At 39.1% G+C, this 26,703-nt stretch overlaps 4 protein-coding genes and 1 long non-coding RNA gene across 7 annotated transcripts; 3 read left to right on the forward strand and 2 right to left on the reverse strand.

The window, feature by feature from the left end:
- The first annotated feature begins 792 nt into the window (after nt 1-792).
- Nucleotides 793-4,172, forward strand: LOC112276910 (putative ion channel CASTOR). The gene has a single exon (XM_024508725.3). It carries the CDS (start codon nt 1,956-1,958, stop codon nt 3,630-3,632), a length of 1,677 nt encoding a protein of 558 aa, XP_024364493.1. The 5' UTR covers nt 793-1,955; the 3' UTR covers nt 3,633-4,172.
- Nucleotides 4,173-4,318: 146 nt separating this feature from the next.
- On the forward strand, nt 4,319-7,212 carry LOC112276911 (glucose-6-phosphate/phosphate translocator 1, chloroplastic). The gene is made up of 5 exons (XM_024508726.3): nt 4,319-5,388; nt 5,524-5,749; nt 5,891-6,116; nt 6,272-6,485; nt 6,692-7,212. Exons 1-5 carry the CDS (start codon nt 4,765-4,767, stop codon nt 6,701-6,703), a joined length of 1,302 nt encoding a protein of 433 aa, XP_024364494.1. The 5' UTR covers nt 4,319-4,764; the 3' UTR covers nt 6,704-7,212.
- Nucleotides 7,213-9,810: 2,598 nt separating this feature from the next.
- LOC112276423 (uncharacterized) lies at nt 9,811-12,651 on the forward strand. 2 transcript variants are annotated; one of them, XR_016500545.1, is made up of 4 exons: nt 9,811-10,553; nt 10,708-10,886; nt 11,033-11,139; nt 12,063-12,651. It is a non-coding gene; the product is annotated as an uncharacterized LOC112276423 (long non-coding RNA). The 2 variants fall into 2 exon arrangements; XR_002968004.3 differs by lacking the exon at nt 12,063-12,651 and adding an exon at nt 11,248-11,665.
- A 265-nt stretch (nt 12,652-12,916) lies between these two features.
- On the reverse strand, nt 12,917-13,793 carry LOC112276421 (mitochondrial import receptor subunit TOM9-2). The gene has a single exon (XM_024507714.3). The coding sequence runs from the start codon at nt 13,577-13,579 to the stop codon at nt 13,250-13,252; it is 330 nt and encodes a 109-aa protein (XP_024363482.1). The 5' UTR covers nt 13,580-13,793; the 3' UTR covers nt 12,917-13,249.
- A 2,678-nt stretch (nt 13,794-16,471) lies between these two features.
- On the reverse strand, nt 16,472-20,704 carry LOC112276931 (uncharacterized). 2 transcript variants are annotated; one of them, XM_024508750.3, is made up of 2 exons: nt 17,971-20,704; nt 16,472-17,315 (listed from the first exon to the last, which is right to left on the reverse strand). In XM_024508750.3, exons 1-2 carry the CDS (start codon nt 19,414-19,416, stop codon nt 17,256-17,258), a joined length of 1,506 nt encoding a protein of 501 aa, XP_024364518.1. In that variant the 5' UTR covers nt 19,417-20,704; the 3' UTR covers nt 16,472-17,255. The 2 variants fall into 2 exon arrangements, with proteins under 2 accessions (XP_024364518.1, XP_024364516.1); XM_024508748.3 differs by having other exon boundaries at nt 16,472-17,323; nt 17,971-20,641.
- Between the last annotated feature and the right edge of the window lie 5,999 nt (nt 20,705-26,703).

A 26,703-nucleotide genomic window follows, 5' to 3' on the forward strand; every position in this document is an offset into this window, starting at 1 on the left:
TAGGAAACAAAGACATTTTTTCAAAATGAAAAAAAAAAAAATGTCTATATATATATATATATATATATATATATATAATTTTTGTGCTAAACCTTCACATAGAATACTGGTGTTACTGTTTGATAAACATAACGTGGTCATTTGGTCTACTCAAACATTAAAAGTGATTTAATTTTAGATCATGCTTATAACATAAAAAATTATTCAATCTAGCACATGTCATGACCTACATCAAATCTCTAATGTAATTAGTGTATAAACCTCACCATATTCAGATATAGGGAACCAAACTAACAAGAGTTGAACAATCATTCAATTCAAATGAATGCCTATTGTTTTTATATGTTTTATGCTTAATTGTGATTTTTTTATTTTTATTTTTTTTTTCCAATGCATGCTTTTGATTTTGAAACCAACCATTGGTCGGAATTAGGTTTGGTTTACATGTTGAAGTTGGGTTGAAGAGAATCTTCAGCTAAAACATTGATAAAAATTCCGTTTTTGCACAAAATTATGTGAAAACACCTGAAATCCTCTTGATTTCTATTTCATTACACAGAGATATATATATTTTTTTATTTTTTAACACACTTGCAGGGCAGATATGCTAAAATGATTAAGTTACTGGAAATGGGTCTGCTATCTTAAATAAATAATAAACCCTACATACAGACCTGCTCATCACACTTGAGCATTTGATTCCTTCCCTGCGGTTGCAGAAACCCTCCTGACCTTGAAAACTGCATCCAACCAACCCACATTAGAGCGCAGAACACTACAGAAATCACAAAAACGGACTTCGTGCGGCAGCAACAGCCCAACAACCAATTGCGTCTACTTCGATCCCCGTTGGTTCTGAATGCTTCTTCCCCCGCCTTCGCCAACTGCCAGTTTCGTAAACTGCGCCTGGAAGCTCGTAATATTTATCGAGGTTGTGAGCATTATGGCATGCTGTTAAGGTGGAATTGGTCTCGCACTTCTCTGAGGGTGTGAACGACGTTTTGGAAGCGGCTCGTGAGGTGGAGGAGGGACTGAAAATATCGTTCTTATTGTTTGGGGATTGACAGAGCACGCCAATTCGTTTGAGCGCGTCAATACTTTGTCGAGGAGGGAGAACTTTGCGGGAAAGGTCGGAGTAAGTTACATACGCAGCTTGTAAGAAGAGTATGCACCTTTTTTGCTCGTTGCAACACCTCACTGGCTGGGATTTCACTGTTGGTTCGTTGGCACGACGCGAACCTTCGGGGATTTGGCTGTAGATGAAGGTACTACAGGGGTGCGTTTCATATTCTAAGCGAAAAACAGGTTGCGTTGTAGTTTGTGCCGTTTCGAGAATCGTAGTTTTCAACAGGGAAAGGTGCATTTAGTTGAGGTAGTACTTTTTCAGCACCCTGTTTATTGGACTTGTATCTAGCTTCGAGGATGGTGGAGTGTTCTCAGTGCAATGTTTTTTTCAGAAGAGCCTGTAGCGGTACAAAATGTTTGCAAGTAAGAGCACTGTGAGCAGGTGAAATTGTTTCTAGTAAGTATTGGTCGCTTGTAAATCGGAACGAGCAGTTCGAGATAGGATACAAGTCGAAGATGTCTTCGAAGACGTTACAGTATTTTCGCAATCGGTCCGGCAGAGAGCCGTAAGCAGAGCGCAGACCACGTCGTCATTTGAACCTCTGTATCTCAGATCGAGGGTTACAAAATCTTCTTCAAAGTTCAGCACGGTAAGGAATAGGTGACTAGCATTTGCGAGTTCAGCCAAAACTTGCTGTTCGTGACATGAAGGAACTCCCAGCAGATATGAGCTGCAGTAGAGCTTTCCTCAAAGTCTCGCGCAATCGAATTTACAGAAAAGTAGAATACCTTGCTGGCTTGAAAGAAAACAAACTGCTGCAATCGATCGAGCTTCTTGGATCAGCCCCTCTTGCGATTTTGAAGGAGTGCTGAATATCCAAACGATCATCATGTCTCTCGAGGAGGAAAGAGACGAGCAGAAGTTGTCAAGCCACGAGAACGGAGTGCATCACACGGTCATTCTCGGCTGGAGCAACAAGATGGCCTCGCTGCTGCGACAGCTGGCCGTTGCCAACGAAAGTTTGGGCGGTGGGAAGATCACAGTCGTAGCTGCCAGGGAGCTAGAGCAAATGCAGCTGGCGCACAAGCTTCATAATACGGACATGTTGGGGACGACTGTGACTTACATCTGCGGCAGTTGCCTTAATACTCAAATTCTTCGCGAGGCGTCAATCGACACAGCCAGCGCTGTAATCGTGCTCGCTGAAAGCCAGGACGCGGAGGAGAGTGACCAGCTCGCGGTGATTATCGTCAGAAAAATCTTGAAAGTAGTGGATGCAGAAAGTTTCAAGGGCCACATTGTCGTAGAGGTGATGGACGTCGAGAATGAGCCCTGGATAAAGAAAGCTGGCGGGGATTTGGTGGAGACTGTGGTGCCCAAGGACGTGATCACTCGTCTAATGATCCAATGCGCTCGCCAGCCTGGCCTCGCACAGGTGTGGAAAGATATCCTAGGGTTTGACAAGGCGGAGTTTTACATCAAGCGGTGGCCGGAGCTTGACGGGATGCGGTTTATTGATACTCTCATCAGTTTCCCGGATGCCATCCCTTGCGGAATCAAAGTTGCTAGCCGGAGCAAGATAGTGCTGAACCCGGACGACGAATATATCCTCGCGGAAGGCGATGAGGTGCTCGTCATTGCCGATGACGACGAGTCATACGCTCCGTCCACTTCCCTCCCGGACGTCCATCTCCGCAATCCTCGCAAGTCCATGGAGTACCTAATCACAGCAAAGGCGGTTAAGAAGCTTCTCATCTGCGGATGGCAGCGCGACATGGAAGACATTGTTCTAATTCTGGATCAGACACTCGGAACAGGCTCTGAGGTTTGGATCTTAAGCGAGGTGCCGGAGTTGGAGCGGGAGAGGCGCCTGAAGGAACATGGCGTCACGGTCGAAACTCTTGTCAATGTGAAATTGAACCACTGCACAGGAAAAGCTACTGACAAGAAGGACCTCGATGAGCTCCCTCTCGAAACATTCGATTCCATTCTCCTTGTAGCAGACGGAGATACGTCCTTCTTCGACGGGGAACAAGGTCCTTTATCGACGTTGATAATGATCAAAAGCATCCAGGCAAAGAGGCTGCCTTACTGGGAAGCCAGGGCAGTGCAAATACGGCCAGCAGGGAATGACAAGAGCAGCTGGATCGACGAGCTCCAGCAGTGCTCCGCACAATCGATTATCGTTAGCGACGTGCTGAACGCGGAAACGAAAAAAGCCATCGACCAGACGGACGTGGAGTACGACATCGAAATCTCGGATGAGATGGTAAGTATGGCGCTGGCCATGGTGGCAGAAGACAGACGCATCAGCGGCGTGCTCGACGAGCTCTTTGCCGAGGAAGGCAATGAAATGTTCATTAGGCCCGCAGAGCTCTACCTGAACGAGGATGCGGAGGAGCTCACCTTCTATGACATCATGGTTCGAGCTCGGCTGCGCAAGGAGATTGTCATCGGCTATCATCGGAAATTCGAGGAGGAGCCCGTGATCAATCCTGCCAACAAGGCGGCCCGGAAGCAATGGCACTGGGATGATAGCTTCATTGTCCTGATCGAGCGCTACTGATTCGAAATCATTCCAAGTTCGATTAGAATTCCTCCTCGCCTGCCACGAAAGCTTCCCCACTTCTCAAAACATCTTACCAGTGACTCTACTGTACCTCTTCCGCATTTTGGTTGGATTACTTCAGAGAGCATTGAGAGAACCGAGATCTCACCTCTGTGAGATAAAAAAAACAATTGAACAGCCGCTGTAGACATTTCCAATTTTGTAGTCTGTGAGAACATGCACCTTGTTATTGTTGAGACTCTGCTTACAGAATCATTTTCAATCTTGCGTGTTGTGTGTTAGAATTGTAAATAGATGGAAGTATATGTTATGAAGCATCTTAGCGTAAGGATACGTTTCCCACATGTGAGGGCCTCGGTATTCTGAGTCCGAATGTGTCTACTGCTCGTAGTAATCTAGTACGATACACGCTTGGCCTCACCGTGGGATACTCGGTTTTCGTGCCATCATCCGTGGCTTAAGCTGGGATCGTCAACCTTGACATAAGTGACATAAATGAAATGCTGCTCACATGAGAACAGCATTTTTTTTGTAAAATCTCGTTAAACCTCTCTGTTCTCCACATCACGCATATGAATTGATTCCGTTGGACTTGTCTCGATACACGAACAAGAATCATACAAGTGATTCACTATGACTTGTGTTCCTACACTCTTCATATAATCGTTTTGTTTTTTTCCTTCGGCTTACTGTTCTCATCTCACTCACTACCCTTCATCTATGACTATTTTTGTTGGTGCCTCTTGTCACACCCTTTCAATGTTGTCTCTTCGACATAGTCACAATCTTCCTGTCTTCGGTTCTGTTTTCCCTTCGGATCCAATCGCACCTCCTGATCGCGAAAGTAAGACAGGCCATTCTCGCGTTGCGGTAAACAAAATTTTGGAACCGAAAACTCAGTCTTAGCAGAGGTGCACCATTCAGCCTAACGGTTTCGCGACATTGCAGTAATAAATTCAGTGCACGATGAGCACGTCTGTAGCCATGGCCATGGGCAGAGTGCTCTGCTTTTCGGAGGTGAAGAATGAAAGCACATCAACAAGAGGGAACAAGTCACACGATTCTCCATTTTCCTGAAGACTAGGTCGATTGTTTCATATCGCAGCCCTGTGAACCCGAAACCATCACCATGAATTTGCTCACACTGTCAAGTATGACCTCGACATGCTGCTGCCCCGATTTTGTTCGGTGCAATGTCGCCAGCAGCCCTTCGATTTCATCCATCGCAAATCCTTTCTATGGACGACCTCATTTAGGCACCATGAGCATGCGAACCTCATCCAGCAACAAAAACAAATTGCTCAAATCACTGGTATCTGCGAGCACCACTCTAAGCTTCAGCCCTTTTCTCGGTGGCCAGTCCAGTTTGCATCTGGCTCCTCGTCACAGGAATGAGGCTCTTGTGAAGCTCACACCTGCTTCGAGAATCGTTGCGCAAGCTTCAGGGAGAGGCGCGGCCGGTGCCAATCCTCCTGAGAATACACCCAATCTCAAGGTCGATGAAGAAAAGGCCGCCAAACAAAATGCAGCAGATGCAAGCAAATTAAACATTGGGATGAAGTTTGCCGTATGGTGGAGTCTCAATGTAGTATTCAATATTTACAACAAGAAGGTGTTGAATGTGTATCCCTTCCCTTGGTTGACGTCCACTCTTTCCCTGGCAGCTGGTTCCGGGATTATGCTCATCTCATGGGCTTTGAAGATCTTGAAGGCGCCTGAAGTGGACTTCGAGTTCTGGAGGAGCCTCGCACCGGTAAAACTCAATCTCTCAATCACGCTATCTCGTGTGGAGTGTTTGTAACACCCTCCTTAATTATTCTGTTTGCAGCAGATCAGTCTGTTGGAATGGCAAAATCCAATAACTACTGGGCTGGTGTGTGTAATGCAGGTAGCGCTAGCTCATACGATTGGGCATGTAGCAGCGACAATAAGTATGTCGAAGGTGGCGGTATCCTTCACCCATATCATCAAAAGCTCGGAGCCTGCATTCAGTGTGATCATCCAGAGAATAGTATTTGGGGATAAGTTTCCGTATCAAGTGTATCTCTCGCTGCTGCCAATCATAGGGGGTTGCGCCTTGGCAGCGGCGACAGAGCTGAACTTCAACATGACAGGTTTCCCCTCAGCCAAGACCCTGTACTGTTTCCGTGCCTTCATGCGGAGCTGGTGCTGCTCATTGAGAATCATATCCTTAGCTTGCAAGTTCCTGAAGTACCTGCCTGGAATGAATAATGTCTGTTCGTGCTGGTGGACAGGATTTACGGGGGCCATGATTTCGAACATTTTTTTTGTATTTCGCAATATTTTCTCGAAGAAGGGGATGTCCAAGAGTAAGAAAATGGGAGGGATGAACTACTACGCTTGCCTCAGCATGATGAGCCTGGTATTCTTGACACCCTTCGCAATCGCCGTTGAGGGCCCAAGAGCTTGGACGGCTGGCTGGCAGGCTGCCACACTCGCCCACGGCGACCAAGTATTCTGGTGAAGCCCCCCTCCAGGAACACCTTGCAGAACACCTTTGTGTCTTTACTTCTGAGGGTTGCAGGATATCGCGGTGTTGCTGCGGGTTTACATGAGCGAATATTACGAATGACGGTATTTAAGCAAGTTGATAAGAAAATGGTTGTGCGATGCAGGTGGGTAGTGGCACAGAGTGTGTTCTACCACTTATACAACCAAGTGTCATACATGTCATTGGACAAAATCTCCCCACTCACATTCAGCGTTGGCAACACGATGAAGCGCGTAACCGTTATTGTGTCCTCAATCATCATGTTCAACACAAAGGTCTCGCCCATCAACGCCGTTGGTGCTGCAATCGCAGTTTTTGGAACCTTTTTATACTCCCAGGTAGACTTAAGGGATCCAAAATCAGGTCAAAATGCATGGAACTATTTCTACAAGATTCACCAAATTTCTACTCTAGAAATGTACCCAGCAGCTATAATGATCCTTAAGCCCAAATCTCCTTCATTCATCCACATTGTCCTTGTCAATGCTCTGTAGTGAGGTATGGGGAGATTTTAACAATGAATTGCTTGTTTCGTGGTGTGCAGTGCGCGCAATAAGCTCCACTTACAAACAACTCCGATGGTGAAGAATTGTTCTGATAACAAGGACTCAATTCTTAGAAGAGAGTTGGCATCACTGGGACGGTGTTTTGGACCCACTGTTGGGATTCTATAGGGAATTTCTAGCCAGCGGTAGCATCGTCATACAGACATGATCTACAACGTCCTTCATCACGTTATAGGAACTGTCGATGCACGTAGACCAGGATCTGCGTGTTTGTTACTTGCTCCCATCGTTTCATTCAGAATTTTTGAGGCACTCTCTGAGGTGGGATTTTATTTTTTTTTATTTTTTATTTATTATTTTTATCTGCAAGCTCTATTTCTGTTTGGAATTTTGTGCGCAGGTTGTTTACACTTCACAAGAATGTATCATTCTATCACTCTATAACAGACCCAAAAAGAAAAGGTTTAACAGGATTTCTAAGTTTAACAGGATTTCGAACCATGTAAAAAAATCTTTCATTCTAAAGCCAAGAAAATTTTGAACACTCGATTCCAAAGAATATTGTTTTTGCTGCATAATGACGTTTTATCAAGTTAATAATAATAATAATAATAATGTGTGATTCAAATTGAGTTTAGTTTAGTTTAGTTTATTTTGAATGGCAATATAATTTTGTATTTAAAACTATATATTATGCCATATGGAAAAAATATTTTAAAAATGCTTCAAATCCTAAAATATTTGTCACATGTTCATATATTTTTTACTATATGTGAATTTATCATAGCTTATTTTGTTTAAAATTAGATAATTTTCTTAATTTAGTTATTGTGAATGAGATTAAGTGCTTAAAATTAAATATACAGTCCTTGTGATCATTAAAACTCAATAAAAAAAAAATACATATTTTTAAAATGAGAGGAAGACAAAGGAGAAAAATCACAAATTTACGATGGTAAAGATAAATTAATAAATTTAGTTTAAATATTTTATTAAAAAAATATTTTTTACATTTTTCAGTTATTCACAATATACTTAAAATACCAAAATAAAAGACAATGAAAAGAATCTTAAATGATACAACTTCAAACTCTATTACAAGATTAAACTTGATGTTATTAAAGAGGTTCTTTTTGATGTGTATGATTAATACAACCATTTTCTAAGATATTTTTAATGACATTTACAAAAAATGGTTTAAATTAAAAATCATTCCAAATAATTATTTTAAATTATTATAACCAATGAAATAGCTAAAACATTTCAGCTACATATAAAAACCAAAAAATATTACATATTAAAAATAAATAAATAAAGTATTACAGTTTAGTTTTAATAATATCTAAAATTATAGAATGAAAATCTCAACATTGAAATTCTAATAAATCAAACATAAATTCTATTATTGACATCATTTTTAAAACATATAAAGTATTTTTTTAGGATATTAAATTTTAAAATATTTTAAATATTCATATTTTCTTATAATATTAACTTGTAAATATATATATATATATATACACATACATAACACCACCAAACTAATAGAGATAATACAAACATAAAATAATAGTTAACAACATTATACTTTAATATATTATAGAAAATAATAATAATAATAATAATAATAAACCAATAAAAATATTTATATGAGTAAATATTTGATAATATAAAACTTTTAAAATTTTAAATATTATATTATTTTACAAGGTATAATATATCCTTCTTATAAGCTTTATTCCAAGGCATAATAGTCAATTAATTAAGTAGCATAAGGAATATTCTTAATATTTTTTATTTTTAATTTTTTTGTACATAAAAGACTTTATTTTTTAAATATGTTAGTGTAGACTTAAAAATACAAAAATAATCTAAAATTCCAACATCCTAATCATAAGATAGATTTTGAAGAATACTTATAAGCATCACTAACAACTCTTACTTAGTATCTATCTTTTTTATCATAGATTTTCAATTCTACCACTAGGATTCCAAAATTCCATCTTATGGTTTTTTCTATTCTTTCTCTAAAGAGATTTTTTTTCACCTAAAATCTATTCTTACCTCTTAATACAACATTAATATTATTTGATTGGTGTTTTAGTTTTAAATCTTAGTTTTAGTTTTAGTTTCAGCTTTTTTTTAATTTTTAATTTTTTTTCAAACAATAGAAACCTTTGCCAATGATTCCATGTAGTTTTAAAGGATCTAATACAATTATTTCTAAATCTTAAAACCGTTTTTCAAGTTCTTCTAAAGAATGCATGCGGTCTATAAATTATACAATTGCAATATACTTTTGCACAAGAATTGTTTTGGCCTTCAATACATCTACATTAATTAATCTCTCTAGCACCTATTTTAAGAAAAAAATCCAAAGTAACAAGTATAGCCTACATGAAAGTTCTCACCTAGTTTTGCCTTTATTTGGTGTAGATGCACTTCTTGTCTCTATTCTCACAATAATATCATTATTCAAAAATACACTTCCTTGTTAGATTCTATCTTGTCATTGTTTGCATTGTGGCTAGCTTGTCTCTAAGTCCACCATTAGAAAGACATACTCTATACAAAGTCATTGTATTTATTCTAATTATATTTGGTCCTAAACCACTAAATTTAATAACCTTTTCTTCTTCTTTTTCTTCTTATTCTTTTATTTTTGTCCTCTTTTTCTAATAAGCCTATTCCTAATCCCTAGCTAATGCTAAGAATATTTAACATTTGAATCCACTAATCAACATAGTTATAATTATGCCTAAATTTAAAACTCATTGAACTTGTTGTCAAATGTTGTAAAACTCATTGAACTTGTTGTCAAATGTTGTAAAACTCATTGAACTTGTTGTCAAATGTTGTAAAACTCATTGAACTATCATAAATCTTGGTGTTGTGCTATTCTCTTCCACTTTAACTCTGACTTTGTTGCACCAATGTTCCCAAATTTTGACTATTTATTTATTTATTTCTTTATTTATTTAACCAAACCGGTGTGAAGGGCCGGAGGGGGGGCTATTTCCGAACTATAGACACAGGAACAGGTGAGGCCTCTTGACATCGACGACCGTTCCACCCACTTCCGTCCCTATTCCGGATGAAACCGTCTTCGGAACCGTTCTCCTTGTTTAAATCCCCCCCCCCCCCCCCTGTTTCCTTTGAAAACCAAACGTTTACTGCAGCTCCATCGTGAGCTACACACAGCGTGGATCTCTCTGTCTTGAGCGAGCGACTGTTGTTGTTGTTGTTGTTGTAATATTATGTGTGTTTGTGTTTAAGTTGCTCCGCGAATTCCATGACAAAATGGCGTTGAGGGATGAAGTCGTCCGTTGCATGGGGAACCGGCTCACCTGTGTCGCGCTTGCAGAGAAGTGCGCTTGAAAGGGTGCGCAGAGTGTGGAGCCAGTTGTTTCGCTGTTCCGGTTCAGAGGTGTTTGAGAAGCCGGTGACTGTTCGGGCTCTCCGAAGGGATTGAGCTTTGACGTCAAGAAGAGTTCAGTGCTGGTCCATATTCTGGTGTCTGGAGAGTAATCCGAGAATTTTTCCCTGTTGAACTGCGAGGATCTGACCAAGCACCATGAGCTTGCCTTGGTCAAGGCCATGGTGAGTGTGTGTATCTTGGTCGTTCTGTCTCCGAGGCTTTTTTTTGTTTTTGCAACCGAAGCAACGTTGCAGACTCTTGTGAGGCGTGCGCAACTCTGGCAGTGTGGAAAGGCAGTACGGAGTACTTGTTGAAAAATTGTGGACACATCAATAGCCTATGGAATAATCTTCCATCCTACTGTCCTTCAGTCATTTGCGAACTATCGCTGAGTCTTATTGTTTGAGGTCCTCATGGAATCTGCATCATTAGTGACACCAACAGACTGTCCTTGGACTTGCATTATCATTCTGCTTTTTATGGTAAACCTCCTAAACCCCCTTCTTCATGTGTTGATTGGCGCTAGCGTCTGTACTTCATGAATGTGCTTTACATTGGTTTGCTTTATTTTTCACGTGCTTCTGGTGAAGTTGTTTGGAATTTAGTATCATAGCTTTTTTTTGTTTTATTTTCCAGGCATAGCCAGACACGATTTTGGCCAACGTGACGACGAACGGGATGTACTTGGCATTTCCTGACCAAGCTCTAGAGGAGGCTAATTGCAACTTTACTGAAATTTCTGGAATTCCTGTTATTGATGAACGTCACAGATGTCCTGGAATATTATCCAAGAAGGATGGTTGAAAGCGTCTGATGTATGTTTCATTTTAAGACGGTTTTCTTTGCCTTTTATTCCTCAATGCAGACATAGCTATTGTATGGAGACTTATCTGTTACATCACTTAAAAAATGAGGTCATCGTTCGAATCGGAAGTCATTTGATGTTGTGAACCTGATGTAGATGTTCCCGTATTCAAGCTGAAAAACGAGATCTACCGTATTCCGATGGTCAACGACCAAGAGCAGCAGGCTGTCAGTAAATGCGGCCCTCGTTTGAATTTCTGAGAGGTGATTTCAATACTTCACTAATAGCAAGACTATTGAATGGGATCTCATACTGGAACTTTTCTGTAGCCAATCCTTTTTCTAAGTGTTCCATATTGTGCACTCTCTCAGGTGTTGTGACAAGAACCGACACTTTTTTCCGAATTAGAAGTGGTCGTTTGAGTGATCTCGGAGCGATTGTTGAATAGTTTGTCGGTATTGAGTCGGAAACTTCGAGCGGTTAATACTGTGCTAGACCACCCACCAGCAAAGGTATTTGAGATCAAGTATACTGAGTGTTTGACAACTGAGTTCGCCGAATTTCCCGAGCGTATGTCCAGTATTTACAACCGCCTCAAGGGCTTTCTTCTTTATTCATGTCGAGTTTGACTTTCAGGTCTAGGAGTCTTGTGGCCTAATTCAGAGCTTTTAAAAAAAGATTAGCTCTTTGATTTAGTTTTTCAATAGTCTCTATACTGATGGAGAATACCGCACGAATGCTCGTCATGAGTTCTGTTTTCAATTGATTGCAATCGGTTCTCGGATCAAACCTGTGTTATCAATGACCAACTTTGATTGTCGTACATTTACAACTATTTCAATGCGCCCTGTGCTACACAACCGCCATCCTGATTCCTTCGTCCTCGGTAGTCATCACGCTGCAGGTTAAGGCTAGCTAACCCTGAGGCTGTAGCTCGCCTTCAAATCCAGTGACATGACTCTAACAACTCTAAAAAATCAAATTAACTTTTTTTATCACATCACCAGTTGATAACAGAGTGAGGCAAACTGCCTCACTCACGTCCTTGACTGGATCGGCTATACACCATTAGTTCTCAATTAGCAAGCAGCAACCCAATCAGGGGTGCATGGTGAAGACGTTGATACCTACATTGCTTAAATTGAGAAGAAAATTGCTAAGCTTGAAGTTGGCTGTGTGAATTTAGGTATGTGTAGATTGACATTTCGTGCCACAGTATTGGAACAGTAAGGCAGTTTCTTGTGGAGCACCTTGAGAATTACATGACTTGTAGTTTCCCATGCTCGCCCTGGATGACTCCAGCATATTCCAAGTCAACCTTCTGAAGATAAGGCAAGCATGTAAAGGAAACAACAGTGGATCTGGAAATAACAGCTTGGATCCATTATTTGAATAACTAGTTTATTTGTTCCCTGGTTTAACAACGTTATTGTATAAGAATATCTGTCAAACCTCCAGCTGAGGCTCCTCTTTCCAATCCAGACATGAGCACGAGTCTTATTAGAACCATAGGGAGCTCAACTTCCTTCACATTCGTGCTCCTGCTGATTGAATGTTATCTCTCACACTCCTTTAAAGGAATGTGTAATTGGTACAAAAGAAGAAACGCATTCAATAACAAGTATGCGTTTTCTAGGGACAAATAATTATATTATGAACATCAAAGAAGTGAACAGACCACAGGACATACAGGCCCACCATCGTCCTTAAGACTTTCAAGTTATCAAGAACCAACTAAGATTATGTCCCTAAAAAAGCTGCACACCACAACACAGGGTGGCAATGTAAAGTTATTATTGAGATTTTATAATTAAAATATTAAAATAAACTAATTAAAAAAAACACATACACACACACACACACAGGCACGAACGCACGCACACAGTCCACGGCCTTAGAGTTGTCTCAAATGTCTAATTTCCTCACCGCATGAACATGATATTGCATGCACGTCCCTAAACCCTAAATCTTGGCTTCATGTTGATTCGAAAACTGCACAACCTTGCAGAGGGAGAATTTCAAAAGAGAGTACACAGAAGCTCACGATGGAATTCCAAGTGGTTCCATGACACAATCAAACCATTCAATAATGCAGATTTTACATCAAATTGTCTAACTAGATGATGACATTCTTGCAATTGATTCTTGCATCAGCCACTGGCCAGGAACATTAAAGCCCCTCCGGAACCCTAAACTCGAATGGTCGCAAATTCCTGTCAATCAAATTCTAACCCACCACCCGTCAAAATGAGCGACTAGGTTTCGGGGAGAAACACGGCGATTGGGGAAATGCAAAAAACGAAAGACGATTACACTCCACGTACGTACAACAAAGTGCAGCAAATAGCCAATACGACGAAGCTCGAAACCCAATCACTTGACGGCCGGCGGTGATCCAGGAAGCGGTGGAGCTCCCAGAAGCCCTGCTTGCTGGCTCTCCATGTCCACCATTTGCTGCTCCCGGTCCATCTCAATGATCAGCGGCACCACCAAAATCAAAAACGTCGTCCCAGCGATCCACGCAGCTTTACCTGTGCTCCACAGCAGCTTCTGGCTAAACCGCGCAGTGTTGCTGGCTGCTCTGCGCGCCTTGTCCGTGAGACTCGTCCCAGTGACACTCCCAAAATTCATTCCTCTTCCCCACCCCTTTCCCCCGCTCGCTCCAGCCCCCGCCTTCTGAGGTGCAGCGCTTGGGGCCACCATCGCCAAACTCTACCTTGTTCTCCCTCAATAGCCAACCGCTAGGCGCAACCCGTGGCTCGCTGGAACCCTGGCAACCTCGCAAACCTAACTCACCTCGCAATCGACCTCGCAGCCGAAGGAAGGAAGAGATCTCGGAATCAGAGACGAGCATGCCCAGCTCGCGAGCATGCGACCTCGCAGATCGCTCCACTCGTCTTGCCCTAGAGAAGCGACACCTGCTGCTGCGAAGAACCACTGTTCACTGTTCACCTAAGTCGGGAACGACCGTTCTCACCGTTCCCTTCATGCACTCCCTTCTTCATATTATTATTCATATTACCATTACATATATAGGGAATGTTAAATCGACACCGGTTTTTCTAAGTCGACCCACTTGTTTTAACTTAAAACATTGTAGGATTACTTGATTGTGTTTTGTATACCTGTGGAATTTTTAAAAAATTAGTTGAAATTTAAAATGTTTGTCTTTTGAAATATACATCATGTGTAAAATCCATGGCTGAGGCTTTGGGGTTCATGGTTGGTTACCAAAGTAAGAAACATAAATTGTTTTGAAAGTTGAATATCATATTTCTAAAATAATGGGAAGAAGAACAATGTATTGGCACTTGAAACAAAGATGGGGGGTCGGGACATGAAATAAGGGCTAGAAATAGGAATGGAGGAAGAGGGTCAAATGATGGTTTTGATATGTGGGTTGATTTATTTGAAGCCAGGGTCAATTTAACATTTTGCTATATGTATGTATATGTATATATTCATACATGTAGAAAAACATATATAATCCCTATATATATATATATATATATATTCCCTATATATATATATATATATATTCCTCTAAACATATCTTATAAATTATGATGTTTTGACTTGATTTTTCAAGTGATTTGATCTTTGTATTTGTTTTTTAGAATGATTTGAAAAAAATATCAACATTTCAACTACTTTAGTTTTAAAAATGTCACATTGTTGTGTGTTTTTCTCCAAATGTGATAATATCATTTGAAATTAACTTAATAACTATATATCTGTATTTATAAGTGATATCAAAAACAAACAATGTGAGTTTCAAATTTTTTTAAAGAATAATATATATATATATAGATATAGATATATAACGCATTATAAATATTAAAAGTGTCATATATTTCTTCTTAAGAAACATCCATAATACTAATAAAGTAAATAGAATCTCAAAGTGGCATTTAGAAGTTATGATTATTTGATTAAGAAAAATATATGCAACTATAATTTCAGTTCAAGAAAGTTTAGAATGTTTTAAATAATATGATTTAAAGATATTAGTAGAAAAGTATAAATTAATAAAGACAACATGGATTAGAAATAAAAACATAGTTGGATTTCTTAAAGAATATATAATACTAGTAAACAAATTATATATATATATATATATATATATATACAACTAGTTAAAACTATTGTTTTATAATTTCTTATAAGTTTTTAAATAATAATTTACAACTATTATTGATTTTTGTTCTTAAATTAAGCTAATTTGAAAAGAGATATAACTTTTTAAATCCTATAATTATTCAATGTTTTTGATAGTAATATGCTAGAATAATTAAAATAAAAATTATAAGTATATATTTTGATATAGATATATAGAAAGAGAGAGAGAGGATTGTTGAATCAATCCAAGCATTTACTAATTTAACCCACCCATCATCATTGATTTTCAACCAATGCAGGTCCAGCAATAGAGAATTTGTTGATGATGGTTAGGATGTGTAGATTGATTTAATAAATGCCTTGGTCAATTTAACAATTTTTTATATGTATACTTATGTCTAAGAAATTATGATTAAAAAATAGAAAACTTTAAAAATTTATATAAAAGAGGTAGTATATTTAATGTACTTTTAGAAATTATTAACTTATAATAGTAAGTTATATAAGAAAATAGGAAGAAAAATACAAATTATTTTAACTAGATAGATATATTGATTATTAGATACATAAAGTATCATCTAATATACTAAAAAATATATTTAAAAGTTTACTACTTGTAGCTTCTACCTGTTTGTGAATTAATTTGGTGGTTTGGATTACTAAAGAAATACCTTAATTTTTAAACCATAATAAATAAATAAATAACACAAGAAAAAAGTGGTAGAATGATGACATTACTAAATGTAATTAGGTTGCACAATGAGGTAGTGTCCTAAAAAGATCAAAGACATATATAGAATCATGCATCTAACTCTTAATGAAAATTACAAAATGAGAAAGAAAAATTAAGTATTCAACACTAATTATTAAAATAAAAATAAAAAGAAATAAGAAACTCAACATTGTTGATTTTATATTAATATAGTACGTTTGTGACATGCACAGAATTAATGACACAACAATTTTCATGATTAATAGTAATGTTAGTGCAGATTATGACATACAGTGTTAAAATTATTTACGATGTCATATACAATAAAATTTTAAAATGAAGGACTAAAGAAAATCATAAACACTAATAATTAAGTGACTTTTTAACAAGTGTGCATGCAATAGAATAATTGTTTTTCAAAAAGACATAATTAAATCAACAAATAATCTTTGTAAGGCTTGAAACTGTGATAATGTTGGTTTGTATGTATTGTTCCATGATATAGAGTAGAGCATTAGTTCACGTGCCATAAATTTCCATGAAATAATGAAACGTTCTCCTTTTTGACGACAAGGAATTCCAGGTTACTTTTATTTTTCTTGTCGTTCTTCAAAAGGAGTTCTGATTTTAAGCAAAAGCAGACTAGTCAAACCATGTTGGGCCAAACAAAGAATGAAGAATATATTGAAACAGCACATCCTCTTTTCAAGCAGTCACATGCATGGCATGTTGCTTAATGAAAGTAAAGAGCCAACGCGACATCATTGAAAGCAGAGACATAGTTCATCAAATCTTAATTATCTAATGATGTTGTACACCATTATGCAAATGTGATACAAACTGGAAATCTTGTGTACTGACCCCATCAAAATTGTGTGTTCTGCATGTGCCGTTATAGAACAGCACATTGTTAATTTGAGTTGCTTACTTCAAATTCTTGAACTATATTTGAGTGAGACTCAAGCAAGGCATAGAATGTTCAAGGTTTCCTCGGATTTCCCCAAAGGTCACCAAGCGAGGACCCTCGAAACTGATGCATGTTAACACGGGGCCTTCATTCCTTCTTCAGAACAAATGAGCACACTTTACAAAGCAGAGTGCTCTGAAGATGTGTTGCCATCCGAAGAGCTTCAAAGGTGTTGATGCTGTACAGGATCTCCAACTGGAAAACTTTTTTTGAATGCGACGCCAAAGTGTGAAGGACAAACCCTACTAATGGGCTTTCTAACCCACTGCCCTAATCAGAGCCCCGCTACTATCTACGACACACTCTGTTGAGGTGCTAATATATTCCACTGCATGTAAAAGGGGTCGATATATTCATCCAGGCGTAAAATAATGCTAGATGAAAATCCCGTCTTCTATTTTGACTTGAAGGTGACCAAAAATATCCAAGTAGCTTAAGAGCCCCCACAGGTCGAGTTTTTGCATGTGAGCACACTCTGCACCTACGGTGTGTACAGAAGATTACAAAATTCACAATCAGCCAGAAGTCATTATTATCGAATGCTGGCGAATGAATCTCAAGAAATTGAGTTGGTTGGCATTTTACAAGCTTGCTGGTGAAACATGGGAAAATTTGTTGCAGTGCTCCATCTCCAAGCAGTACTGTACACCTTCAAAGAACAAAACAGAGAAGAATAGTTAAGAAACCGTCACTAAAGTGATGCTTTGATTCTGTCTAATTGCACACAAGTGAAAGGCAGATCAATCCCCTGCATAGTCGCTCCATTTTCCATTCATTAAAAAATAATTTCAACATTCCGATTATTTCCGGGAATTCGGTCGTGCAGTAGGTGTGCTGATCTTATGTCCAAGACTTAGACAGCAGACTGCAAGTGATGCATGTGTACAAGTTCCCTATCCATTTGAATTTTTTAACATAGCACCAAGTTCCATTTCCGTGGTTACACATAGATATCAGGGACACTCCATCCAGCCTTTTCGAGTGACAGAGAATAACTCCACTTCCCTGGTCAAGGCAAACAGAACTGCCTGGATGCATCCACATATCTTTATGAATGTGAAGCAATTACATATTTTCAACGTTAGCCTCAGGAAACCCTCAGATTAGGTTTTATCGTTCAGACACAGCTTATGCAGGCACTTTCGCATGCAAGGAGAAGAAAAAGGGCTTGACAAAGAGATCACAATTCTCACGAAGTTTTTGCATGCAGCATATCAAAAAATAGAACGAAAAACATAGCACTGTAAACAATTCAGAAAACAAACCGACTTGAGGGCACACAAAACTGTTCCTCACCTTCTCATCAAGCTGCTGGTTCCAACGTTGCGATGGAGGTTCTGAGACAATCATGTCGTTTATATCGTCCTCCCGCCAACCGCCCTGCCGAAGAACCAGAGATATCTCGTCCAGATATCCATTTAACCACCTCAACGATTGCGCCTCGTTCTTTTCCTCCATGCGATCCCTTTCTGGATGCTTCTTCACTGGACTTGAACTACGCTTCGATGAATCGGAAACAATCTTTTCAGGGGAAAAGAAACTTTCACCATGCACAGCAAATTGTTTGTGCACCTTTTCCGCGAGATCGCTCCAGAACTCAATATGTCGAGAAGTTCGAGCATCCCGTTGGACCATGGAGACGTTTATCAAGATCTCTGAAGGAAGAGATTTCTCCACAATGTGAGGATACTTCGTAATATCATCAGAGCTCTCGAAATCTTGTGATAGGTCTGATTCTTGTGATCGTCGATCAAAACTTCTTGAAAAGCTGAGCTGCCGGCTTGCGCTACGGCTGGAATTCAAACACTCTAATCCCCCGCTGTGAAGCTTTCCCATACGCGGACTCACCAAGAGCTCAATATTTTTAGCAAGAACATCCAAACTCCGACCCCATGTTTCTCCTTCGCCGCTGGAGCTCCCAGACCCTGATGCTTCCGACACATCTGTCCCAAATGAGGAATTCGAGCTACGGTGCACAGATTCACTATCTGATTGATGCAGCTCCCTACTAACACGATCTAAAGTTCCACCTTCAATGTTTTTCTCGTTTCTGAAACTACCCATGTCATACATCAAATCACCGAACTCGAATTTGTGTAGCAGGAAACCTTCACGGTCGAAAAAGTCTGCAACATCGTACCCGCAGAAGACGACGTTCTTCTGGTACGCGAAAAAGACAGGATTGCCGGCAAGACCAGGCGAAGAGGGGATATAACAATGACCATATATGGGAACAAGGATTGGAGATCTGCGTAAAGCAGTACGAGCAACTCTGACGGCTAGTTTGGTATCCGTCGGCCTTGGACCCCATGCTTTCCACCAGAAACTGGAATTAGCGACTTCACGTAAAAGCCCAACGATGGGCAGGTTGATGCGCATGCTGAGATGATCACGACTACCAGCTCGCCAGTTGGGAAAGCCTGCTCCGACAGGAAGAGCCTCATGGAGGATCCCTTTCAAGTCTGGAGGGAATGTGATTCCAAATGTTGCTTCAATTTTATCAAACTCTTCATCAGAGAGACCTTCGGATATGGGGACTTTGCAACTCTTCAATTTGTCTACAACGTTGCGGGCATACGCAGAGAAGGAGAAAAAGACCCGGCGAGTGCCTGGCGGAGTAACAGGCCCTGCACTCGCGCGGGCGGACAAGCGCTTGAGACCTGCAAGATGAGCTTGAAGATGCTTTGTGGGAGTTCCGACCTTCGATAAATTCCTTGAAACTTGTTCCACAGCATCCAACATTGTACTTGGAGAATCTAGGCCGAAGCCACAGAATTCCTCGCACAAGTATTGACGGATATATCGACCTAAAACGTCTCGTTATTATTACTAGGCTTGCAACATCGTCACATCGGACAGTCCACGAAAACTGAGCTGTAAAACTTGAAGACCATCCTGGACAAACTTCAAAGCAAAACTTTAGTCCATTTCCTGGTTTGGTATGCAGTCACGACACATCCCTATCCGGAGCTCCTCCTCAAATGTTCTAGTACCTGCTTCTACTGAGAATGTGCTCCGTTGTTTCCCGAGGCATAGACGAGCAAAGTCTTCCGAACAAAGACGGATTGGATTTCGATACTCAGGAGGCTAATAACTCAAGAGCACCCCCGATCCAACGTCAAAAACACGCCAAAAAATGTGGAAATTGCCAAGAAAAAGAACGTCGAACAACGCTGAAAAGCAGAGCGGTGTTCACATGTGGACAACATTAACCATCAGAGCAGCTGAAGCTCTTCTTTGCTAGGCCTTCAGAACAATTCCAACCCGCCTGTATATTCAACAGAAGCAGCAGCCATCGAGCATTAAACTTCCAGACAGCTAAATCTCGGCCACACTGCTGCTACAGTAACCATTAACGACTACGCGCAACCAAAACTCTTCACAGCAAAAACTCTCCAGCCGCATCCGTTGTTGCGATCCGATACAAAACAGAAAAACGACACCGTAGAAGAAAAATAAAAATGATAATCTCCACCAGCAATCATTCAACTCTGAAACTCCACTTTAACAATCATGAGAGCACGAAGCTCCACATTGTTCTAATTATAGCGATTCCTGGTTACTCGTTCCTCTCCTCTCTACCGATCCAATTCCGCAACCCCGCACAAATCGACTAATTACTCAAGAGCACCACCACCACACCTCCACTCAACAAATAGTCCACACAGAGCCTTCACTTCACAACCACGACGTAGAAAATCAACAGACAAGTAAGTAGTAAGAAGACAGAATTAGACAACTATTCATACATAAATAAATAATTAAACAGATAATAAAAATCAGAAGAATAAGAATGGTAGTAATGTCAATGGTAATGAAGACGATCTTTGTTTAATTTAAAATTGAATGCAAATGAAACGCCCGGTAAACAACTCCCCAGGAGACCTTGATCCCGACGCTTTTTCCGCAAATCTACAGAAACCTGGCGACGGAAGCTGTTCACTGAGACCGTTCCGCATCCAACTGGTCACACGCTGCTGCTGCAACGAAGAGGAGGAGCCACAACGAGGTATGGAAAAAAAAAACAAAAAACAAAAAAAAAACAAAACAAAACTATGACGAGTCCACACGAGCGAGGACGAAGAGAAGGACGAGGACAAGACGAAGAGGAGAGGTGAGGAGGAGGCCCTACCACGAAGTTGCCCTACACCCGCGCGGCACGGTGGGGTACGTCATTGTCTACGGCTGCCCCGCCACGCTAGCCACGATCACCTCACAGGGAACGCAGGGGGAGCTTCTCGAGCGCGACGAACGGCTTTTATGGTGACGTTAGCCGCGCTACCCTGGAGCGGCAAGGGTGAAAAGGGTGTGGAGACGAGCGGAGTAAGGGCCCGCTTCCCAATGCAAGGAAACGGATCTACGTAAGGTGTCATTAATGCAATGCTATGGGGAAATGACCCATTAACACTACTACTGGGTCTCTCTCTTACTATCTTGCTTTGGGGGTCCCCTATGAAGCGAGACCTTGGGAGACGTTAAAGTAGGTGAGCAAGCAAAAGCTTCATCAATGGCCACTAGCCCTTCTCATGTCTAGCACACACCCCCCCCCCTTTTTTTTTTGTAAGGACACCCCATATCATCACACAAACCGAAGCTCCCCATCCCTTTTTAACTTGCTTATTTACTGTTCCAATCCCTCTGGGTCTCTGCTATGACTTGTCCCTGTAAAGAAATTCCGGAAGGCATTGAGATAGTAACAATAATAATAATAACAAGGAAGAAGAAGGGAAGAATAAAAGGGTCTACAAGAAAAAGAAAAAGAAAACATGTGTACACTTAGATTGATGTTAATGTTTCCACATTCTTTTACATGCCTACCACTTTTTTGCTTTTTGTGTCTCTATTTTGGGCTGATACTTTATGGTATCACAATTTGATTTTAAGTAAGGAAGATGTGACAAGTGTGGGCTTTTTTTCTCTTCCATTTCTGCTCTATTTTTATTTTTGAATTTGATTGAAAAGTGATTTTAGGTATTTGTAGTAGTGAAATTACATCCATCACATTTCAAGGTTTGAACCTTTTTTACTTGATTGAATTCCAGAATGCATTCACGTGGTTGGAATGGAAACTGTGACCTAACTTGATGAGCAATGTTTTCCCACACCAATGGTAGTGGTTTCTCAATTACCACCATGAAAGTAATAATGATAATAATAATAATAATAATAATGATGATGATGATAATAATAATAATAATAATGATGATGATGATAATAATAATAATAATAATGATGTGTGTGTGTTGGGTATGTGTGCAAGGAAATAATATAGGCTCACAAACCTTCTTTTTTTTTCTTTTTTTTTTGTTTTACTTGTGATTTGTGTTCTTTCCAATATTCTGTCATTATTATTATTAATATTATTTTATTATTCATTGTGCATATGGTGGTAGTGGGAATACAAACAAATTTGTTCTACTGGAAGTAAATTAATTTAAATACCAGCATGTGGCAGATGATGACAAGTATGAGTTTCAATGCATGGTGATTCTAGATATATGATACATACACTTGTCTGTTGTGAGTATTCTCACCATCATGAGTGAGCTAACATATGGCCTATAGCTCTACCCACACAAGTGGAAAAAAAAACCCAAACTCCCATCTACAAATGAAAAATGTACATACATTTGCAAACATATATATATATATATATATATAGTTTATCATATATTTGTTTGTTTGTATGCACTCACATCTCTGGAGAAAAACTGGAAGCAGCTTCTGAATTGGGCTTTTTGACCTAATCTATGTCCAGCAAGGACAATTCACTCCCAGGAACAGAAAGGAGATCAAGCAAGTTCCACCATGTAATCCATCCTTCCACTACCACTGTAGTGAAACCTACCTGGGACAGACAAAAGGGCAGATCCACAGCAAGTGTGGTCCCTGATGAGTGTGGGCTGGGCTCACACACACACAAATTCTGCCAGTGTGCACGGAGCCATAAAGCAAAACAGATTGATCATCTAAAGCCCCATAATGTGCTTCCCCCCATCACGCATTCTATCATGGGGTTCAATCAGGACAAGGCCTGCCTGGTACAACAATGGAAGGAAGCATCATAAAACATCACCTTGAAACCCAGCCAGTACAAAATCTGCACAAAAACACACACAAAAAAAGAAACAAAACAAAACAAAACAAAAATCTAAATAACTAAGCCTTTTTTTATATGTGCTGAGATCTAGGGTTTAGCAGTTACGTGGAGAGTGCAACTTCAGTAGCCAAAAGCATTGCAGGATAGACCTCTTTTGGTTGCTACTGTTGTTATTGCCTCTCCAGGGTAGAAGAAGTAAATTGGTATTACATATTTGCACATGGTATTGAACCAAAGTAGTTATTTTTACCATTGAAAAACCTGTGCTGGAAAACCTCCAATTGCTCATTGTTTTGTTACTGAAAACCCAGTTTTCAAGAGTTACTGGTGATGATAATGAAATAATGTTCTGAAGGGACTTTGAAGTGGAGCAGCAGGAGAAGCCACAACAAATGGGTTTTGCAGGAAAAATAGTTTGGTGGCTTATCCCATCCCTCTCTCTCTCATTGTGACAAAAAGAGCAGTAGAGGCACTTTCTTTTTACTCACCTCCTTTTAAACGTGGCTGGTGTGCCAAGTGCATTATTGGAAGAGCTGTCCTCTTTTCCCTTCTTCCTCCTAACCTACAACAACCTTTATACAATTTTTTTTTTTTTTTTTTTTTTTTTTCTTCTAATGTTTATTCCTTGTAATTCACTACTGAATTTGTACCCATACCCCCATGAAGCCCCACAAGAAAAAAAATGCCACAAATGCTCTGAAATTCCATATATGTTGTTGTGATGCACAAGACTTATTAAACGAGAGAGAGAAAATCCCTTATATATGAGACAACTTGTGGCTACATCTGTGATACATGATTCTCTAATCACTAGACAAAATTTGAACAAATTTCAATGCACCATGTAATAAGAAAGAAAGAAAGATAGAAAGCAAGAGAGAGAGATTCTTTGCATTGCTCCAAGGATCCCACTTCATGATCCCATAGTAGTAACAAAAAAAAAATCATTTTTCTTCATGTGGGCACAACAGACTAGTCCATGTCAAAACTCAATAGTGCCAAAATGAAACACACACAAGGCCCAGCAGGCTACAGCAGCAATGTCTCATTCAGGGAGTAAATGTCCCCATGTGAATAATTCACCCTCATTCATGGAACCTCTCAAAATCAATTTGTGCCCTTTGTTTTTTTGTTTTTGTTTTTCTTGCTGCTGTCCAATAGCAAATTATCTATTCATCCTCAGTTGAGTGAGGCTTCTGTAACAAGGACCCTTATTTACATGCACAAGCAAATATACACACACATATAAGGAAGATGCATTCCACTAGACTACCAAATATAAAAACAATTATCCTGCTGCAGCCAAAAAGCGTCTGGCAAATATCAGGGTCTAGATGTTGGAGTTAGGAGAATAAGGGCATTCCTGCAGCAGCCTTGAAGGAAGAGAGCTTTGGTTGCTCCCAAGGGAAGCCCTGCAGTTGACACACTTCCAGCTTCATCACAAATGTGGGTCAGCCATAATTTGGACTGTGGAAGCATAAAAGCCTATGATTCCAACTAAAAAAATCCCTTAATCAGTCTGGACCTGTGGTTGACCCACTGCCACACTTACAGTTATTTATTTATTTTTATATAACTTTCTACACCCTGTGTGTGTGATGTGCATCTTAACCACTCTAATGTTGTTGGCAGTGCAAATCTTTAGCATTTAGAAATCATTAAGAAAGCTTTCTTTCTACCCCTCGTGATCTAGATTCATATTTGGATTTTCTTAAATTATGATTAGCATTAAAATACCTTAAACCACTAACCTAGTGATTTTGACCAATTTGTGAAAGTTTTTTTTTTTTTTTTTTTTTTTTTTTTTTTTTTAATTTATTTTTAGTGGAGGATTAAGGTTTTAAAGTGTTGCAAAAGAAGGAGAAGAAAAAAGAATTGCCTCAATGGTTTAATTGAAAAAAATGGACAAAAGAGTTTTTGCATTAGATCCCTGAACCAAGGTGTAGACTTCAGCAAAATAATGAATAATCAGAGCAAAAGTTGGGATCATAAGGCTGCCATATTTGCAACTGCATAGATAAGTTTCCAAGCACAATTTGGGCATAACAAGCACATGCATGTGGGACAGAAGTCAATGCAGCAACAACAACAACCAAAAACCACAGGGAGGGAGGCAAAAACCTTGTCACTAATTACACACATTCCACTTGTCATCTTCCTTAGAATGGCAAGAACTTGAGCTCCTATATCCACATGTGGCTACTTTAAAACCACATAAATTGATTGAAAATGGTCAAGATAAATTTGGGGTCAATGAAGGCCTCCTCTATGGTAGAAAGTGTATCAAACCATATAATAGTTGTGGAGGCTTTCATATGAGTAGAGTCCATATCTTCCCTCCTTCTACCATTTTCTTTTAGATTAGAGCTCTACAGAATGTGCCTTTGGCTTACAATACTTGTAGGAAGTATCACCTCTCACATATCCATGATTGGTGAAGTAAATTGTGCATGCAACATTGTAAAATGGGTGTCTAATGGTGGAAATTGAAGGAAGTTAGAATGAAAGAGGAAGAAAAAGTAGCCTTTGATTGGTTTGATTGGCAAGATGTATGATCCAAATAGTCATGTTGGAATAAAAAATTAAAATTAGTTGTAACTTGATTCTCCAACATCCACTTAGTTAAATATTATATGCCTTAACAACATTGTTTAGCATCCATATATATCGTCCATTGCTTTCTTTATGTAAAATTTGCACCTCTCTAATGTAATTGTAATTCACATGGTTGCTTTTGTAATTTAAGCTATAACAATCTATTGTGTACAGAATTCCTTTGTATGCTTATCCACTTCTTTTTCAATGGCATAGCATGCATAGAAAGCAACCTTTTTTAAGCCTTGTAGCTCATGTTGCCAAATCTGCTCTGTTTGCTCCACCACATGTCATATAGTAGTTTTTTCTTCTTCTGCATACTTTTGTTTTTGGCTCTCTTATTTTTCTTCTCTCTAACAATCTTTCTCTGCTTGTAAGGCCTAATGTCAAAGTCTCACTAAATTTGCCAATTTTTCATATTCATGTGAGGTAAGTATGATATATTTTGCAAAATCCATAATTGAATCATGGTATTGCTTATTGGACTAAGCAATGCAAAGCAATCTTAAGAACCGCATTGGATTCCTAATTCTCTTCCTCAATTTCATTTCTCTTACCATGTGCTTCATCCAATCCATCTATTGAATCCATGGCATTGCTTCCTTGTACCTGCTTCAAAGTATCACCAACTTGAAGATAAGCATTTGTAGAAGTATTTCTGTAGATTCTAAATGATTTCATGTGCTTCTTCATGGCATTTTTTTTTGAACATTTGATGGAGTTAGTGCCTTCTACAATTCAAGAGTAATATGTTGTACCAACATATCCTTTATTGTAAGCCTATTCAAATAACATAATATCTAGTAGTCTTTGTAGTAATAAAAGAATTACTCAAATAATTTAAAAATTGATATATCAAAAGATTGCAAGTAATGGGAGGTGTGGAATGGCAAACTTACAACATCCAAGCCAATATTGTGAGCAAATCATGCAAGTTGGAGTGCAACGTGGCTGTTGTATCTATTGAGCACCAATAAGTGGAGTTCTCATATAAAAATTTCATCTTTTCAACATATGTATTCCACAAAATAAGTAATCTATGCTGAAAAAAAATATGACACCATCCAAGCCAGAGATTGCATAGACACGATTGCCCTTGATTTGCACTTCATTATATAATTTGTGTGCAACAAATTTCTACAAAAAATGTAAAAAGAAGATATGACCTTACTGGAGGCTTTTAAGTCAATAAGACAAGACAACTATTCTTGTTAATTGGCTACCATAGACTATATGCAATACATAATAAATTTTGCAATTACCATCTTATTACCATTTTTTTCTAAATATTCTACTCCTTGTATACATACATGTTTAATTTTATTGTTTCTAAT

This window comes from Physcomitrium patens, chromosome 24, assembly GCF_059467195.1.
Source record: "Physcomitrium patens ecotype Gransden chromosome 24, ASM5946719v1, whole genome shotgun sequence".
NCBI lineage: Eukaryota > Viridiplantae > Streptophyta > Bryopsida > Funariales > Funariaceae > Physcomitrium > Physcomitrium patens.